The sequence below is a fragment of the Lepus europaeus genome, chromosome 12 (genome assembly GCF_033115175.1).
Source record: "Lepus europaeus isolate LE1 chromosome 12, mLepTim1.pri, whole genome shotgun sequence".
NCBI lineage: Eukaryota > Metazoa > Chordata > Mammalia > Lagomorpha > Leporidae > Lepus > Lepus europaeus.
Genome location: NC_084838.1, coordinates 76,873,399 through 76,893,836, shown reverse-complemented (window position 1 = coordinate 76,893,836; position 20,438 = coordinate 76,873,399). Strand labels below are relative to the sequence as shown.

At 44.3% G+C, this 20,438-nt stretch overlaps 1 protein-coding gene across 4 annotated transcripts in view; it reads right to left on the bottom strand.

Annotated features, from left to right (window-relative positions):
- CFAP95 (cilia and flagella associated protein 95) overlaps window positions 1-20,438 on the bottom strand; it is a 171,329-nt gene that overhangs the window by 139,022 nt on the left and 11,869 nt on the right. For all 4 annotated transcript variants that reach the window (XM_062207073.1, XM_062207072.1, XM_062207074.1 and 1 more), the window contains exon 2: window positions 3,233-3,341. In XM_062207073.1, coding sequence (XP_062063057.1) covers window positions 3,233-3,341 — 109 coding nt within the window. The remainder of the gene's footprint in view (window positions 1-3,232; window positions 3,342-20,438) is intronic.

The window sequence follows — 20,438 nt, the reverse complement described above, 5'->3', positions numbered from 1 at the left end:
GCTGGAATTTGCACTAATTCCAGCAGTATCCTTTTTTTTTTTTTTTTTTTTTTTTTTTTTTTTGACAAGCAGAGTGGACAGTGAGAGAGAGAGGCAGAGAGAAAGGTCTTCCTTTTGCCATTAGTTCACCCTCCAATGGCCGCCGTGGCCAGCGCAGCTCGCTGATCCGAAGCCAGGAGCCAGGTGCTTCTCCTGGTCTCCCATGTGGGTGCAGGACCCAAGCACTTGGGCCATCCTCCACTGCACTCCCAGGCCACAGCAGAGAGCTGGCCTGGAAGGGGGGCAACCGGGACAGAATCCGGTGCCCCGACTGGGACTAAAACCTGGTGTGCCGGCGCCGCAAGGCAGAGGATTAGCCTAGTGAGCCACGGCACCGGCCCCCAGCAGTATCCTAACTGCTGCACAAAATGCCCACTCCAAGGCAACCTTCTTCAAGAGGGTTCTGGAGCCGTCTCCAGTGGGCCCCATGAGTAAACCCACACACTCACAAACCCTTGGCCACTGCCATTCCTGTTCCAAGAGCAACTCTCTCTCTTTACAAATACACACACACACACACACACACCCCTCTATGTGCATATCATATATCCATAAATGCTCTGCTATATCAGGCATAAGTGCTCACTCACCCTTAGGTTCTCAGGCATGTGCCATATACCCGGATCCAATGTCCTCTAAGTTCCAGAACGCACACAGTAATCTCTCTGACTGACTCCCTTGAAACTCCTCTTAACTGGGGAGGGAGGATCATATAAGCCATAGGTGAATAAATGCTTTTCAACTCTTCAATCCCTAGTCTTCAAAGACAAGGCTACTTTGAATGATGAAACCTACCTTAGAGTCTCTCTGCAGGTTTTGTCTGGGTTCTCTAACATCTCATTTTAGAATGTGCAGTTCCTGCATACTATCAAGTATGTTTGGGGGGCTAGCATTGTGGCATACCAGGTAAAGTTGCTGCCTGCAATGCCAGCACCTTATACGAGTGCTGGTTTGGGTCCCTGCTGCCCTACTTCCAATCCAGCTCCCTACCAATGGCCTAGGAAAAGCAGCAGAGGGATACCCAAGTGTTTGGGCCCCTGCCACTCACATGGGAGACCCAGAAGTTGTTCCTGGCTCCTGGCTTTGTCCTGGCCCAAACCTGACCATTGTAGCCATCTGGGGAGTGAACCACTGTATAGAAGATCTCTTTCTCTGTCTCTCCCTCTCTCTGTGTGTAACTCTGACTTTCTTCTGGTCTTTCAGCCTCTATCAAAACTCTGTGACAAAAAGGAGAGGGGATGTCCTCCAGCTGCATCCAGCATGAGCCCAGCTCATGAAGCTATGCAGGCTCTGAGCATGTATTCCTCCCCTTATTTTTACAGGTGAAACCTTGGTGAAGCCAAGACCTGGAAGTCTAGGTATAGAACTGGAATAACATATCTCTTGCCAAATTGAAAGCTTTGTTATTGTAAAGAAGAAACAAGATAGATGAGCCACTGTTTTACTCACAGAGAATCAACAGGGAAAAAATGTTACTATTAAGTTAAGAGAATAGCAGTTTCAAGAAAAATGTGGCTCCTCGGCCTGTTTTCCTTCCTATCTAACACACACTCCAAACGTAGTAGAGGAAGGCCTGGGTTTCAATGCCCAAGCATAAAAAGCCATGGAAAAGGGCAGCGTCACTGGTTACTTACACATCCTCTATTAAACCTGAGGCCTGATGGCTGCAATGCACGGAACATGGAAACAGGAAAATCTGAAGATTCCACCCCTCAGATTTCACTGCATCTCACTGCCTGCCCCAAGCCAGAGACCAAGAGTTTCTTAACTTAGTAATCAAAAACAAATATATTTTTAAGAGCCAAAGATGCTCAATGCATGCCAGGCAATGCCTGCCTTATCCAGCTTTCTCTGATCCTGACCACAGTCCCATGCTTAAGAAAGTAAGGTTATGCTGGGTCTGGCGGGGAGCACAACAGGGTGGCTATTGGCTGAGTTGGCATCAGACTCAAGAGCCCCATCCACATGCTGGCTAATGACCACTGCTGCAGAGGGCAAGAGGGTGGGGAAAACAAGAGATTGATTGCCTGGCTTTTGGGCTGCAGAGCAACAGGGAAATCCGAGCAGATGAAGATATTGAGAGAGTTGTCAATAGGGGGCGCAGCATGGTGGGGAAGAGAATGCCTTGCTTTAGAGTTGTCTTGGTTCCTCTTTCCATACCCAGGCAGCTGTAACTCTACATTATCCCCCACTCAGCCCCATTTTTCATGCTGTACTTGTTACTCTCTGTCTACTGCAACAGTAAGAGGAAGAGAAGGCACAGCCCTGAGATGCTAAGCTAATCCATCTCCATCGTCCTGGAGAACAGAGGATCTTCTAGAATAATGTCCAGTGTAGAATTACAGATCCTTCTTGGGCCTGGTCTGCTTCAAAAGCTGGTTTGAAACTAGCCAAGTCTTTGGGAGCAGAATGTGATTTTTTAAAAACCCTGTCTTCTTATCATGTTCCCATCTGTTCTGTCAAATAGCAAGCTTTTCCAGCCACAAGGTCATCCTCAAAGACTGGACTGAGTTTGCAGCTAGTCCCAAAGCTCCTCACAGTGCGGGACACAATCTGGGGTCATTGAAGAGGTGAGTTCCTGCCTCATGCTGCCTGGGGCTAGTTACCCACACCACTCATAGCAGTTCAAACTGGGATTATCTATGCAGTGAATATTCTTTTTGTTACTAAGTCATGCAAACGTTATGAGAATCTTAAGTAATGCTTTAAATACTCCCAACTCTAGTACCTTAAGACAACAAAAGGCTTAAAATCAAAGATCTGGGTTCAGACTCTCACTCTGCCACTCCTTACCCATGTGCTTTTACCTGACTTGCTTCGCCCTCTAGGAGTCTTTGTCCCCTCCTCTATAAAGTAGATGTTATAACACCTACTCCACAGGTTATCTTGGGGGCTCAAGGAGTTACTGGAGACATACAACAGCACCACAACAACAGTAAGCATTCTTTGAGCACTTGCTATGTGCCTGGCATGGTGTTCAGCACTTCACTTGCTTTACTTCACTTCATTTCCCCAATAACCTTAAGAAGCCGGTACCTTCTATAGTTAAAATGATTGGGCTGCATTACCTGCCCGGGTAACTAATGTGACTAATGAGAGGCAGTGCTGAAAAATGCTCATCCTTTCACTGGTTCATGCTTCATTATGACAAAGAATCCAGATCTAAACAAAGAAATTACCAGCAAGGACTCACCGGGGGCTCATCAGTTCCAAGTCGCCAATATGTTGAATTACACAGCTTTTTCACTTCCGTGGAACTCTCTATATCATAATCTTTGGGAAAAGCTTCTCTGTCCCGGTGCCTTAAGACAAAATGAAAAGTTCATTAAGGGATAAAGCTTATTTATCATGTATTGCGTTTAAATTTTTTAAAATTACCCAGCAAAATGGATTACATTTGCAGCATTGCTTTAATTACAATTTTATTGAATTTGTGGCCCATATTTTCTAGCTCTTTTCAAGTAGTGCTGAGGCTACTTCCTAAAAGCAACTAAGCACATGTGATAAAACTAATAATATTGCAAATATGCTACTTGCCCAGCACAGTAATTATTCAATGACTCCAATGAACTGAATCTTATTTAATAATGTGGATTAGTTACCAAGAGTAAATTCTAAAAAAGAACATGGTAATATCTTAGAAAGGCAACTTGCCACTTCAGAAATTCTTTCTACCATGAATTTTAATTACAATTTTTTTTCAAAATGAGACAGCAAAGTATTGGTTCCTATTGATTTATAACCTGTGCTTCCTGCTCCTAAAGTCAGTCGGAAGGAAGCTGACAATTAAACATAAGCTGGGGGGGGTGGGGGAACAGTTCGTAAAAATGTAAATGGAAGAGGAAAATTATTCCAAACATCTTGACTAAAAGGGTGGTGAAGAATAAGAAGAAGAGGGGGATTCAGGGACAGGAAAGGGGAATGGAAATGACATGGCTGGAAACAGAAGTAGCTGTTTTCACAGAGACTTCTTGGCTGAGATACAGGAAGATGAGCCCAAGCAGCCCCAAGATGGGAGCTGGCTATTACGGGATACGGAGCTGGGATCCTAGCTGGGGTACTCAACTAGCCACAAATTCATGCATCCACTTATTCATTCAGCAAATGTGGTTAAGTACTCACAGGCTGTGGTTTGCTTGTGCTTTCTCTCTCTGAAACCCATCATCCTAAAATGTGACTGCCATTTTGGTGGAGTTGGAAGCTGTAGCCCCTGAGAGGTAATGAGGCCATCATGAAGGATTCAAGCCTCTCTCGTGGGACTGACCTCACTTGGGGTGGTGAGTCCTCACTCTAACGGGACTAGGTTAGCTACAGAGAAGAAGGTGAGGCCTGCTGCCCTGTTTTCCCTCTTCTGCCCTTGTCACCCAGTTTTTAGTCATGCAATAAAACAGCAGAGGGCTCCAACCAGATGTACCAACCCAGTCTTGAACTTTCAGCCTCCAGAATTAAGAACTACACAAACTTCTTTCCTTTACAAATCACTTAGTCTCAGGGCCTGCACCGTGGCGCACTAGGTTAATCCTCCGCCTGAGGTGCTGGCATCCCATGTGGGCACTGGGTTCTAGTCCCGGTTGCTCCTCTTCCAGTCCAGCTCTCTGCTGTGGCCCGGAAAGGCAGTGGAGGATGGCCCAAGTGCTTGGGCCCTGCACCCGCATGGGAGACCAGGAGAAGCACCTGGCTCCTGGCTTCAGATCAGCGTAGCTCCAGTCATAGCAGCCATTTGGGGAAGGAAGACCTTTCTCTCTGCCTCTCTCTCTCACTGTTTAACTCTATCTGTCAAATAAATAATAATAATAAAATCACTTAGTCTCAGACACTCTGTTACAGCAACAAAAAATAGACTAGGGAACTAACCATATGCCATGCATTTTGCTGGTGCAGGGGATATAATGAGGGTGGGGGCTCTGCCTTTACAGTCTGGCCAGAGAGAAAGGGACAATAATTTAAGGAAAATGTACAGTGTGGTGGGGCATCCAAGTCAAGAGGCCCTTAAGGACCAGATAACCTACCTGACTCTGCTGTGTCAGAGCTCAGCCCCGGTGCTGCATTCCCACAGCCCTCATTGGTTTCCCCCTTGAATTAGTAAAAACATCATCACTGACCAGTCCCTGTCTAGACACAGCTGTCTTTTGCAGATATTAATTTGTCAAGACGTGGTCAGCAGTCAGCCCAAGGCCAAAGACGCTTGAACATAGGTATTCCTTGTGACTGACTAGGGGAAGAGCTATTTCTTTGAGATCAGAAGGGCAGACACAAGCTCACATTCTTGCTGGAAGGGGACATGAACAGCTTCCTGCCAGCAAGGGCCAAGATTCCCCCTGAGAAGCAGGCTTGTTTGCCTGAGGACCTTGCTCTGTCCAGCCCAGAGCTGATTCCATGGCTGTTTCTTTATGAGAAGACCTTATCTAAGACATCCTTAACTGCAAGTAGATGAACTTGCTTCTTTATGCTTCTGCGAGAGAAACTGTATGGCAATTGTTAGTGTCCACAGGCGGCCATTGGTTCAGACTAATTTCTGGCAGGCCAGACCAGGACTTGCGCTAAGAGTGATATAATCAAACTGAACTAGGACATGGGCCAGTTTCTCAAAAAGCAGGAGACCCTGGTCTACCTGAGTCTGGGAGATGAGGAAGTCTCCTCTCGTCTGAACCCTTGGTAACATTAGATCGACCAAGTCACTTTCTGATCTCTGCTGCTGCTTTCTTCGGCCTGCTCTGTCTGTGAAGCCAATTTCTCTGCTCAGCTCAATGGGACACCCATTGCACTTCATAAAATGAAATGCTGCTCAATTTTAGTATCACAAATAACAGCCAATTAAATGTTTTAAATTAATTTTTTGTTACACTAAAATTTTTTGTTAAACTAAATTTTTTTAAACTAGTTTTTTTATTATTAAACGAAACTTTCTTTTAAGACTATGGATAGAATTAGAAATGGGGAGAGGGCTGATAGGATAGAAATTAAGTTGCAAATTGTATGAAAAGGAATTTGGAATCAAGATCCTATTGTCAGACACACTACTTGGAATGATTCAAAGAGGATTAAACTCAATAATAATCCAGTAGGATCAAGAATAAGCAGGTCCACATTCAGGACAGATCAATATCCAGTTAGTACATGGCTCCTGGCCAACAACCCCACAGCCACCCAAGCCCTCCAGATGCTGTTCTGTCTGTTTCCCCCTAGGCCTAACTTAATGTAGTCCCAAATCATGCCTTGTCAAGGAGACCTGCTGAATCCCTCTGTGCTACTTTGGGAGTCAGGCTTCCCTCCACAGAGTTGAGCGACTGCAGGTCAAATCAGACCTATAAACTCTTCCTGAGGAAATGCACACAAGCGAGTTGCAGGACTGCACAAATTCAAATCCAGAGCCACAGGTCAAGCGGGGACTCACAGCTTCCCCCAGGCTGCCCCTGGCCAGAGGGCCAGCTCCCTGTTGGTTTAGGCCCTGGGATTCTCCTCTCAGGAAAGAGGACCAAGTCACACTGTAGCGTTTGTGTTCCCATGTCTAGGAGGGGAAGCGCTGTGGAGGTTTACAAAGAAACCAGTCTCTATCTGCTGTACCTCCACATTGTTTTGTAATCATTCACCAAGGCAGCTGCCTTCTCATTAGTCTGAGAGTGTCCTAGACACAGGGATGATTTCTGATTCATCTTGGTGGTCTTTGTGACTAGCACAGCCTGACACAATGTAAATGCTCATTAAATCTTGATGGATAGATTGAATACTCTTATTTTAGTCTTAATATAAATGCTGAAAGCAAAGGCTTTCAAGCATGACCATAAAAATAAAGAGTCTCCTGGCTCAGTCTGCAGAAGCACACATCAAGAGGGCATGATTATGCACAGAGAGATGCTCGACCTTGGCCACACCAACTTGGCTCTGAAGGAAACTATAAATCTCCCTCCTGAATGGGCAAACTCAGCATCCGGATGCCTAACACTGACTGCAGAGGGGTTTCAATCCGAGCAATATCTGACATGAAAACAATGAGAAGCTGAGCAAATGCTAGCTTCTGCTTCCTTGACAAGAGACACATTTTCCTTGCAGATTTTTAAGATGTTAAAAATGTTTAGTTATGACTCCAGATGGCAGAATATATTAACTTTAGATTTTAGAATTATTAATGTAATTCACACACTGTCAGCTATTGTATTTTCGGATGTAAATGGAGCCCAAATGAGAAGAGAAAGACACCTTTTCTGTTAGGTTTTATGATCATCTGCTATCCAGGCCTTTAAAAAAAATCCCCCTTGGCAGTCAGCTATATTTCCTGACACATTAACAGCATGAGACCAACAGAACTAAAGACTACAAAGACACATTTGACAACCCCCCCCTAAAGAGTTCATGGGCCAATAAATGATTTACATGTCAAGGTCTTGTAATTTGGTGGCATATCTATCAAAATGACAAATGAAGACTTTTAGATGTATTTGCAGAGTCATGAAGAAAACCTTATGCTCTTAGGGGCAACAGTGACATTGCAAATGTGTGAAAAGGGACTTTGTTTTTCAACATGTCTCATGCTGTATTCGATCTGTGCATTTTGCCATCATGAAACCATAGAATTTCAAGCCTAAACCACACTCAAAAGAAAACTATTTGACAAGACAGATAAGTCATTTACTTCACTCAACGTGTGTTGAATGGTACGTAAATAAAACCCATCACTGTCAAGATGTTTCTATGCAGAAAAATCTTCAAAAGCAGGAGAATCTACGGAGAACATAGGGGAGAAACAAAAGGAATACGGCAGCGGGAGATTTTGTCTTTTCTAACATCTTAAATGTTAAATATGTGTTGTCAGTCTGATTAACTGCCAAACATACAACGCTAAAAATAACTGAAGGGAGGAGTATTAAACAGGTGACATTATAATTGCTTAGCCTACCTGGGGCACTTCAGAGGGGAGTAAGATGCTAAGTGAGCAGGCAGAGGTGACAACCAGGGCTGTTCTGATCAAGCCAGGATGAGGAAATTCTTCCCCTCCCCCAGCCCCTGCATTTAGACAATGGGATCTATTCTCTTCCAATCCCAGTCTTAGAATTTCTTTGATCCTCCTCTCCCTGCCAAATATACTCCTGGTGGTAGAAAGAGGAAGTAAAGAGAGACCTTTTAAAAGCACACCAGACATTAGCAATTACTGGACTACACACACACAGCACTGTCCAAGTGCTGTGTGTGTGTAGTCCAGTAATTGCGTGGAGTGGCATGGAGGGCAATAACCCGCCTCCAAAACAAAAGGCAGACAAACACCTTATTACCTAGTCAAGTGCTTGGCCCAACAGTCTTCACATTACATGTGAATTCTTCATGTGAATCACTTAGTACAGAACAAGATCAAAAGATCTTATGTGAGCCGAGGCCCATTTTAATGCACGCTCTATGATAACGCAAAGGTTCCTTGCTTTCAGAGCAATTCCCTACATTTACATTAGAAACAAATGAACAAACCTTTCTTCAGGAATAGAATCTAGAGTCCAAACAGACTACCATTATGAATGTAGCTACACAGATGCACATTTTCTCCTGTTTTTCCTAGAAATCATTCAAAAGCAACAAAGGAAATGGAAAAATGACAAGCAAACTAAATTTTTGACAACATTTAGGTTATAATTCCCAGTTTACACCAAGTGCAAAGGCTACTGAAGGCAGCCAGTTCCAGTCCAAGCTGAGTGGAAGCAGTGCAGACAAAAAGTGCAATGAGACAGCAAAGCACTAGGAACTTGCAAGTAAACTTTCACCAAAAACAGACAGAAAACAACAACAAATCAACAAGGTGATGCAAATGATCTACTAGTGATCTTCTCTTTCAAAATCGTTTGACTTCCCGAATAAATCTGAGATTCAGTCTGTCCATTTCCACACACAGGGGCCTGCACTGCAGCACAGCACGTAAAGCCACCACCTGCAGTGCTGGCATCCTATATGGGCGTGGGACTGCTGCTCCACTTCCTTTCCAGCTCTCTGCTATGGCCTGGGAAAGCAGTGAAGGATGGCCCAAGTCCTTGGGCCCTTGCTCCAGTGTGGGAGACCCGGAAGAAGCTCCTGGCTCCTGGCTTTGGTTCACTCCCAATTGGCCGCAACAGCCAGAGCTTCGCCAATCCGAAGCCAGGAGCCAGGAGCTTCTTCTGGGTTTCCCACATGGGTGCAGGGGCCTAAGGGCTTGGGCCATCTTCCATTGCTTTCCCAGGCCATAGCAGAGAGCTGGAAAGGAAATGGAGCAGCCAGGATGCAAACTGGCGCCTGTATGGCATGCCAGCATTGTAGGCAGCAGTTTTACCCGCCAAGCCACAGCACCGGTCCCGAAAATGGAACTGTTATACATTGCTGGTGGGAATGCAAATTAGCACAGCCATTGAGATAACAGTACAGAGATTTTTCAAACTGGAAATTATGCAGCTGGGGTGGGGCTGGCACTGTGCTCACTTATCAAAGCAATAACTGCCCATCATGTCAACACAGCACTATTCACAATAGCTACAATATGGAATCAACAAAGATGTCTATCATCAGACGAATGAAGAAGAAAATGTGGCGCACACACACACACACACAAATAGAATATAATTCAGCTATAGAAAAGAATGAAATTCTATCACTTGTATAAAAATGGTTGGAACTAGAGGACATTGCATTGAGTGAAATAAGCCAAATACAGAAAGATAAATACCGCTTTTTCTCCTTTACATGTGAGAACTGCAATTTTTTAAAAAATCAAAATCAAAAAACAAAAAGAAAAAAGGAAATGCCTATGTGTATCAGTTTTGCTGCAAATATACTGTTTTGTCAAACTTTGCTTTAACTCTTTGTCAAGCAAATTGTTAAGGAGGATATACTGGGCTGGGGACAGTGCTGTGGAGTAGCAAGGAAAGCCTCCGCCTGCAGTGCCGGCATCCCATATGAGCACCAGTTCGAGTCCCAGCTGCACCACTTCTGATCCAGCTCTGCTAAGGCCTGGAAAGGCAGAAGATGGCCCAAGTCCCTGGGCCCCTGCACCCACATGGGAGACTTGGAAGAAGCTCCTGACTCCTGGCTTGGAATTGTCCCAGCTCCAGCCATTGCAGCCAACTGGGGAGTGAGCCAGTGGATGGAAGATCTCTCTCTCTTTCTCTCTCTCTCTCTCTCTCTCTCTGCCTCTCCTTCTCTCTCTGTGTAAATCTGACTTTCATATAAATAAATAAATCTTTTTTAAAAAAAGAATGATATACTGGGGCTGGCATTGTGGCATAGCGAGTAAAGCTGCCACCTGCAGTGCTATCATCCCATATGGGCACCAGTTCGAGTCTTAGATACTCCTCTCCTGATCTGGCTCTCTGCTATGGCCTGGGAAGGCAGTGGAAAATGGCCCAAGTTCTTGGGCCCCTGCACCCATGTGGGAGACCCAGAAGAAGCTCCTGGCTCCTGGCTTCGGATCAGCGCAGCTCTGGCCATTGTGGTCATTTGGGGAGTGAACCAGTGGATGGAAGACCTTTCTCTCTCTGCCTCTGTCTCTCTGTAACTCTGCCTTTCAAATAAATAAAAATTAATTTTAAAAAAGAAGAATGATACTACTATAGTTTTAATGGTCTATGACTATTTTAAAATGTACTGTGTATGAGTAAAATTGACACCTTTTTATTTGAGTGTTGTTTTCTGCCTTTTCCTAGACTCTTGCTTCACTACGGTCTTTTTCCTTTTTACTTGTTGAACTCCTTAGCAGAACATTAAGCCTTCGACTACAATGTAAATTAAAAGATGTTATTTCAAAATTTTAAAAACAAAAACAAAAAACAAATAGACAAAAATATCTCAACACATTAAAAGTTTAAAGAGCAGAAAAGCCAAGGAGGAATTTCCAGGCTGATTTTTGGTAAAAGCCCACATGATCTGCAGGATATACAGAACCTTCAAACACCAAACGTGAGTGCTGCTGCCCTGTTATTGAAAACACCACACATGGGCAAGGCTTCAAGGCTGCAGGTCCAGGCTCTTCATGGTTACAGGGAAAGCATAGCTCCAGAACCCTCTTAGTGAAACCAGGCCCCTATACAGTGCCTTGAATACAGAGGCTGGAGAGCATCAGGTAGCAGCCCCCCAGCCTCTCTCCTTCAGCCCAGGGTATCCCTGTACTATATTTTTAATTCAGTCAACTTCTTACCAATATTAACTCACTGAATTGAGGGAGTGGTGCAGCTATCCCCAGACTCATGAGGTCATTTATTTTTCTAATAGTCAGTGTTGAGTCAACTGATTTCTTTTTGCAGAACCGCAGGCCTAGGACAGGAAGTAACTACCACCTGCATGTGACTGCCAGACTGACAGAAGCCCAGTTTTCCATCATAAAGAACACAATATCCCAGCCTTATCAAGGAAGTCCATAACCAACCATGAACTTAGACACAGGCTGAATATGCAATTCTTTTTTTTTTTTTAAAGATTTATCCATGTATTCAAAAGTCAGAGTTACACAGAGAGAAGGAGAGGCAGAGAGAGAAGTCTTCCATCCACCGGTTATTCCCTAATTGGCTGCAATGGCCAAAGCTGTGCAGCTCCAAAGCCAGGAGCCAGGAGTTTCTTCTGGGTCTCCCATGCAGATGCAGGGGCCCAAGAATTTGGCTTTCCCAGGCCATAGCAGAGAGAGCTGGATTGGAAGTGGAGCAGCCAGGACTCAAACCGGCACCCATATGGGATGCCGGCACTGCAGGCGGCAGCTTTACCTGCTGTGCCACAGCGCCAGCCCTGAACACACAATTCTTAGCCCTAATTTACATCCATGAGAACCTTCCCCTCTAACCCTCCATGGAGCCCAGGCATCAGTGGTAGCTCCTGACTCCTTGCTCTGAGTTTTGCAATAAATGCTTCCTTTTTTCCACCCCATGCCTGCCCCCTGCTGTCAGTGGTTGGCTTTCTACATGTCAGATGGGTGGACCCAGTTTAGTGGGTTCTATGGCAACTCCTCCAAGCAGTTTTGGGGAGTGTTCTATATCATTAGGAAGGCAGGTTTTTCTTTTTTTTTTTTTAACTTTTATTTAATGAATATAAATTTCCAAAGTATAGCTTATGGATTACAATGGCTTCCCCCCCCCCCCCATAACTTCCCTCCCACCCACAACCCTCCCCTTTCCCGCTCGCTCTCCCCTTCCATTCACATCAAGATTCATTTTCAATTCTCTTTATATACAGAAGATCAGTTTAATATATATTAAGATTTCAACAGTTTGCACCCACATAGAAACACAAAGTGAAAAATACTGTTTGAGTACTAGTTATAGCATTAAATCACAATGTACAGCACATTAAGGACAGAGATCCTACATGAGGAGTAAGTGCACAGTAACCCCTGTTGTTGATTTAACAAATTGACACTCTTGTTTATGGCATCAGTTATCACCCTAGGCTCTTGTCATGAGTTGCCAAGGCTTTGGAAGCCTTTTGAGTTAGCCGACTCTGATCATATTTAGACAAGGTCATAGTCAAAGTGGAAGTTCTTTCCTCCCTTCAGAGAAAGGTACCTCCTTCTTTGATGACCTGTTCCTTCCACTGGGATCTCACTCGCAGAGATCTTTCATTTAGGTCATTTTTTTTTTTTTGACAGAGTGTCTTGGCTTTCCATGCCTGAAATACTCTCATGGGCTTTTCAGCCAGATCCGAATAGGAAGGCAGGTTTTTCTAAGAGTCTTCCATATGTCATAGATGTTGTGTCCACCAACACAATTTTGCCTTCTTTCCTAGGAAAACAAGAGATAAAAATCCCCAACATCTTGTGGATAGTTGGGACATTCGACTAGCTCTGGCCTATAAAATAAATATGTAAAAATCATATGTGTCCTCCCTGGGCTGACAGGGAAGGCTCTTGTATAATTCTCAACACTTTCTTTCCCTGCCACAGCCACGGATGACTTTCTTTTGAAAATGTCTTTGTTCATTTTCTACTGCTACAACAGCACACCACAAACCAGGTAACTGATACAGAGAGAAACCTCTATCTCACAGTAAATAAAGAAGGCTGTGAGGCTGTGAAGCCCAATAGCAAGACGGTAGTACCAGGTGAGCTCTCTTACCAACACAACATGACAGAAGGCAGCACATGGTGAAAACGCATGAGACAGCGGGAGAGAGAAGGAAGAGTTTTTTTTGTTTCTTAAGATTTTTTGTTTCCCAAGACACCCAACTTAGTCTCATGGCAATGGCATTAGCATGAGGATGGCATACTTATGATCAAACCACCTGTTAAAGACGCATCTCCCAATCTCCTCACACGGGCAATTAGATTTCAGTAAGAGTTTTGAGGGCACCAGCCCAATCACCCCAAGTCCCAGAGTACCTACACAGAGGAGTGTCCACCCTTCACTAAGAGCCTACAGCCAACCCTGGGTGAGCAGGGGATACACCTTTTTGAGATAAGCCACTGAGATTCAGTAGATTGTTTTTTAACACAGATTCAGCTCAGCCTTGTCTAACACATAAATTAGTTCCAGAAGTTAGGTGGATGCTGCTGTAACAAAAACCTAAAATATGTGGTGTTAGTTAAAAGCCAGGTAGAAAAAAACAGAAAATTTCAAAGGCCAAACATTTAATAGCCACAGTAAATGATGAATCAAGTCATGTACCGAGTGAGATCGAGACAGAGACTGGAGAGCAGTTGTTCATTCTCTGTGTGAATTTCCATTGGGCATTCTTGTAACTTATTTAAAAGGGAAAAGAGACAAACTCAGGAAATTGGCTGGCTTACAAGAAGAATTAAAGGGAAATGAGAGACTCCAGAAACGTGGGGCTTTTAAATGTTTTCCATATAGGTTTTTCAACTTAACAGAAGCACATCTAGCCTTGGTAGAAAAGCCATGGCATAATATAAGCAGATCCAAGTATTTGGACCTGTAGCTACACAGAATTAGGATCATTTCCCTTGAATGAATGGGTAAATACAGATTGCACAGAAACAAGACTGAAACCAATATCTGATGACGTGCCTATAGAATACAACTCCAAGGATACACTGAACTTTCACCAATAATTAATTTCATTTAAAAAATACAAATTATATGCTCTGTGCAATGTAATAAAAACTAGAAATTAGTAACATTCTTAAAAGAATTTCAGCAAGAATCACTCGGATAGAGGCAGAGTGATTGTCAACAACGCTGAGAGCGGGGCCGTTGCTGTGGTGCAGTGGGTTAACGCCCTGGCCTGAAGTGCCGGCATCCCATATGGGCACCGGTTCTAGTTCCAGCTGCTCCTCTTTTGATCCAGCTCTTTGCTATGGCCTGGGAAAGCAGTAGAAGATGGCCCAAGTCCTTGGGCCCCTGCACCTACGTAGGAGACCCTAAAGAAGCTCCTGGCTTCTGACTGGCACATTTAGGCCGTTGTGGCCACCTGGGGAGTGAAGCAGTGGATGGAAGACCTCTCTGTCTCTGCCTCTCTCTATAACTCTCTTTCAAATAAATAAAAATATTAAAAAAAAAAAAAACACTGAGAACATCCTAATGTCCTGTGACCACGTGGACCTTAACGTTCAATGATGCCAAGAATGTGTGAGAAGCCTTCCAAAGGACCAAGACCCCTTAGTGGGTCATCCTTCTGTCCAGCGGGAAGGATGCCATGCAGTCCTTTAGGTTGCCATCTTATCTGGTGAAGGCCTAGGAGATCAAGCAGCCTATATTCGCTGTAAACTCCAAGGCCAAAGCCCCAAAGCCGGGGTGGCTAGGAAAACTCAACCTCCAACAAGGTGACCACAGCAGGGGGCACCACTGAGCTCGGACATCGGATGCCCCAGATGCCATCTCAAGAAGTTCCACCGGGGACTACCGCGAAGGACGTGGTTACCGGACACGTTCCCCACTCTACCGATCAGCGGCCCATATGTCCCCCATTCCTGCAGCAGAGACTAAGGCCGCAGAAGCAGCTGCCTCTGCCTATAACAACCCAGGCAAGGCCCACCATGTGTGTACATGCCCACGAGCCACAGTCCCTGAAAGCCCTCCATAGAAAACAGAAGAGTAGCCCTGTCTCTCACTCTCACCCTCCTTCCCACCTCTTCCCAGGGGCTGTTCCGCCCCGAGGTCTGCTTCCAAATAGTTCCCGGGAGCTGGCCTCCCTACTGGCGCCGGCAGCTGTCCCCACTAGCTCAGGGCCCACCGTCGCTCAGCCGTGCTTCCCTCTTTACCAGCTCTGGGGCTTCCTCCGCAGCACTGGTTCCCGTTTCGCTCTAGTATCTTCTCCCCACGGAGAGACTGACCACTGCTCCCTCAGTCTGGTGGCCACCGTGCACTCAACTCCGGGAGCTCCTGCCAGAGCAGCCACGTGTCTTGCCCACAGGTCCCTGCAGGCCCGGACACGTTCCTTGCACTGGTCTCTCTCACGGCCACAGAAGCCCACTGTCCCAGCTCTCCGCCCACGCACCATTCGGCAGCGCCGCAGCCCCAGTCACACCCAGCCGCCTGTGCTTGTCCGTGCTTATTCTGTTGCCACCACTGTGACTTTGGGAGCTTACCCTGTGTTTCCAGGGAAAGGCCACTGCGACTGGGGAGGAAGCTCCTCCGGCTTCCTGCTAGGGTTTCTGAAATTTGTTTTCCCTCCGGGCAGTTCTTTTTCACTGCAACTGAACAGCGCATGTCTGTCCGTCATGCTATTTGCCTACTGCTGGGTAGGCTGGGAAGGGTCCTGGCCCTGTGTGCTGACCGAAAGCTACTGCCAGCCCCTCACGCTCTTCCTTGTATCCTCCTGCCCCCACCTCCTCCATGCACTGACATCTCCTCTGGTTTGGTCCCTGGATTGGCCAACAAGTGAGGAAGGAGGTGGTGATTTAAAGAATTCCTTATTTATTCGACAAAAAACTCCAGTTGATATGTTAATGTGAAATAAACCGTTTGCACCTTGATTTGTTTGCTAAAAATGTGAAATATGAAACGAGGTAACTGGGGAAAAATTCAAGTACAAACACGAAAACCAAAAGGAATCAGAATGATAGAATAATTCAAAAGAAAATTGGTGAGTTAAAAAAAAAAAAAAAACCAGAATCAAGCAAGAAACAAATAAATTAACAAATCAAGGTAAAGAGTTGGGAGTGTACAGACAAAACCAAGGGATATCATGTCCATATAGTACAATAATATTAAGTAATAAAAAGAAATGAAGTGGGGCTGGCATTGTAGCACAGCGGGTTAAGTGCCCTGGGACGCCAGCATCCCATATGAGCACAGACTGAGCTCCTGGCTGACCCACTTTCTGATCCAACTCCCTGCAAATGCATCTGGAAAAGCAGCAGCATGGAGACCCAGATGGAGTTCCTGGCTCCTGGCTTCTGCCTGGCACAGCCCTGGCCGTTGCAGCCATTTAGAGAGTGAACCAGAAGATGGAAGATCTCTCTGGCTGGCTGTCTCCCTCTTTCTCTCTCTCTCTCTCTCTCTCTGTAACTCTGCCTTTCAAATAAATAAAATCAATTTTTTAAAAAAGAAATGAAGCACAATACATGCCACAACACAGAGGAGCTTTGGAAACATTATGCTGAGTCACAAAGGGCTGTTTATTATATGATTCTGTTTATATGAAATGTCCAGTATAAGCAAATCTATAGAGACAGAAAATAATTTGTGCTTGCTTAGGGCTTGAGGGTTGGGACAGGTTTGGAAGTAAGGACTAAAGGGATCAAAATTTATTTTAGGAGTAATGAAAATGTTCCAAAATTGATTATGGTGATAGATGCACGACTCTGTGAATATACTAAAACCACTGAAGTAGGCACTTTAAAAGGATGACTGGTATACGAGTTGTATCTTAATAAATTATTTTAAAAATAGATATAACCATCGAAAGAGAAGAAAAAATTGAAGCATTAAAGACATCACTCTATGCAAATATCCTTAGAAAGCTAGATGAGAGATATACCTTCCTAAGAAAACCAATGTACCAAAATGTCCCCTTATAGGGACAAAAAGTCTGAATAGATGATTTCTAAGGAAGAAACAAAAGAAGTTGGCAAAGAGCAAAAGAGTTAACCCCAGGGCAGGAGAAGGCCCAGATGGCTTTACAGTGGGAAAACGTTTCTTACTTGTGCCAGGATGTCAGGGAGGACATTTGACATGCTTGACCTACCTGCTCATCTGTCAGAGCTGGACAGACAGGGGAAGACCTGTCACGTTATACACACTACATGGGCTTTGACATAAGTATCAGCCAACCAGAGGTGGCCTCCCCAAACTACTTGTTTCTATATAGGGTTGCTTAACATACAAAGTAAAATTCCAACTAAACAATCATGCGATTTACCCAGACTAGCTTTTTTTCCTAATAATTCATAAAATAACACTGATTTTTTTTCTAGGTCTGGATGGAAGGTTACAGTATCTTCACCTCCAGGAGACTGCCTGTGATGGCTCTCTGGTTGCTTTACTGGCATGCATGCCTGCAAGGAGAGTAGGCGCCACTGAGCTCTGAAGTCAAGGATTCTTACACAATAGTGATGGGATCCATTGGGGGTATTATGTTCACACTCTTGCTATAGATGGCCATGCACAAACCATCTAACCTTAATGTGTTTGCTCTCCATGACATATGAGCTCTGCTGCTCCCACCCATCTGGCCATAGTTTTCTGCATGTGGAAATTAGATGTCACATAGTTAGATAAATAAAGGCTTTCGAGATTCTATGGCCATTCCTAGGACAAAGAGTCAGAATTCTTACAATCATACACTTCACATTATAAGATGCCAGCAGTATGCAACAAAAAATATCCACAAGTACTTCCAAAGACTCTTGGGGAAGAGGTTGTACTGATCCTCAGTCAACAATGAATGCATCATACTTTTGTTATCTTTGTATATCCTAGGGGCTAAGTGAACCTCCCCTATGAAAACTTCTCAGTCCAACAAATCTAAGATAAGTGCTCCCATTGAATGCTCCTTGAGCACACTGCATATCCCTAATGCATATCACAGTGCACTGTAACCAGTTGGCTAGCCCCCTCCACTTCCATCTTAGCGTTATCTTTGACCTCTTAAAAGCAAGGAAGACCTCCTAGTCACTGTCAAATCCCCAATCAGCAGAGTGCCTATGATAAAGAAATGACTCAATAAATATATTTTTAATCAATGGCATTCAAAAACAAGGTCTTCATGTGAAGAGAAGATTAACTTTGTTTAAATCTGTTTTTTTTTTTCAAGTTCATTTAATGCTTCTCGCTCCTGGATAAGCAATTCAGAGTTCTTCCACGCTTTTAAAAATGTCACATTTGTTCTTACATTTTAATTTCAAAATACTCTTCTTCCTATCACTTCATAGAAAAGGGTAAATTCTTTGCCACAAAATTTACTTAGCAATAAGCAAATGGCATTATATTAATTCTTCTTAAAATGGAACCCAGAATAATCTGAGTAAGCATGTAATGTCTTACCAAAGAAACATTGTATAATATTTCTGCCAATTAATTATGTTGTTAATGCATGAAAACTTAGTTAAACCAAAATACAGAAAATGTACAGTGTGACTAATAGGAATTAAAATTTAATTGTGTTTCAAATAATGGAGATGGTAAGAAAAGATTAGTGTCAATCAAAAACAGTAGCAGAAGATGAAAGCTGATTCATAACTAACTGCTCTAAAACATTCAAAGATATATTCACCTAATCTCTGTACAAAATTTCTTTTTTCACCTGTTACATCTAAGGCAATTTTTTGAAAACTTTACTGGGTAGGTGCAGATTAGTGGGGGAAGGGCAGTTTAAAGTCAAAGTAACAATGAATGTAGGAAACTCCCAGCATATTAACAGATTATATTCTAGACACCTGCTATATATGGGTGCTTGAAATAGCAGAATTCCTTCTTAATGCAGCTGTATTTCCACTTGACCTTGCCCAGTCTGAAGACCCCAAAAAGAAACCTGTCCCAAGGACAGATAATTGACATGAAACTTCTAGATTCAGAATTGAGAAAACCTTCATGCCAACCTTTCTCTGTAAGATGAAGATGTAAGGTATGCATTCCAGATCTGCAGCAGCTATGTTTCCCCAATTCTTCCATGATAAGGTGGAGCACACACACGAAGAAGAGAGATGACAGGAGGCCTGCTAGCAGCCCTCATGCCACTTGTTCCTAAGATCCAGTTGTTTCCCTGCCCTTCTTCTTATTAAGTAGCCAACCATCCATGAATATCAAGAACCTAGTGGGCCTAGCACTGTGGCATAGCAAGTAAAGCTGCCACCTGCAGTTTCAGCATCCCATATGGGCGCCAGTTGGAGTCCTAGCTGCTCCACTTCCAATCCATCTCTCTGCTGTGGCCTGGGAAAGAAGTAGAGGATGACCCAAATCCTTGGGCCCCTATACCCACATGGGAGACCAGGAAGGAGCTCCTGGCTCCTGGCTTCAGATTGGCCCAGCTCTGGCCATTACGGCCATTTGGGGAGTGAACCAGTGGATGGAAGACCTCTCTCTCTCTCTCTTTCTCTCTCTCTCTCTCTCTCTCTGCCTCTCTGTAATTCTACCTTCCAAATAAATAAATAAATAAATACTTTTTTAAAAAAATATTCGTTCTCTCTAGTTAGGCTCATGAAAGCTGCATATCTGTCACTGTACTCTGACAGAATATAGAGAAAATGGTACCAATGTGGTGGTGGGTTTCCTGGGGAGTGCAGAAAAATTTCTCTAACAACACTAGTGAGCAAGAGTGCTCCAGGTCCATAGCCTGAACATCCCATTATCAAAATGTCATGAAGTCCCACATTCTTATTACCTCCTCCTCCAACCCCTACAGTCTTACCTGGAAAGAGATTGCCAGTGAGGCAGAAGACAGAAAGATTTTCTGTGGGTCTGGCTCGAGGCTCTCTGTTAGAAGATACTATAGGGGCCAGCACTGTGGCATGGCCAGTAAAGCCGCCACCTGCAGTGCCGACATCCCATATGGGTGCTGGTTCGAGTCCTGGCTGCTCCATTTCAGATGCCACTCTGCTAAGGCCTGGAAAGACAGCAGAAGATGCCCCAAGTCCTTGGGCCCCTGTACCCACGTGGGAGACCCAGAAGAAGCTCCTGGCTCCTGGCTTCAGATCAGCCCAGCTCCAGTCGTTGTGGCCATCTGGGGAGTGAACCAGGAATGGAAGACCTCACTCTCTCTCTCTTTCTCTGTGCCTCTCCTTCTCTCTGTGTGTAATTCTGACTTTCAAATAAATAAATAAATCTTTGAAAAAAAAAAAGAAGATACTACAACAGCATATGGCAATGAGACAGCTCTGATGGCTCAAAGTTCAGAGATTGGTCATTGAGGAGGGAGTAGGTTGGAGTTAGAGGCACTTAGGTACAGCAAGGATCTTTCTTAATCCAAGTGAACTCACATGGGGAAGTGCCTGTTCTGGGTCCTCTGCCTCCCAAGGGTTCATCTTGTACACAAAACTCCTTTATTTTCATCAATGCCAGTTAGGTTGAGAA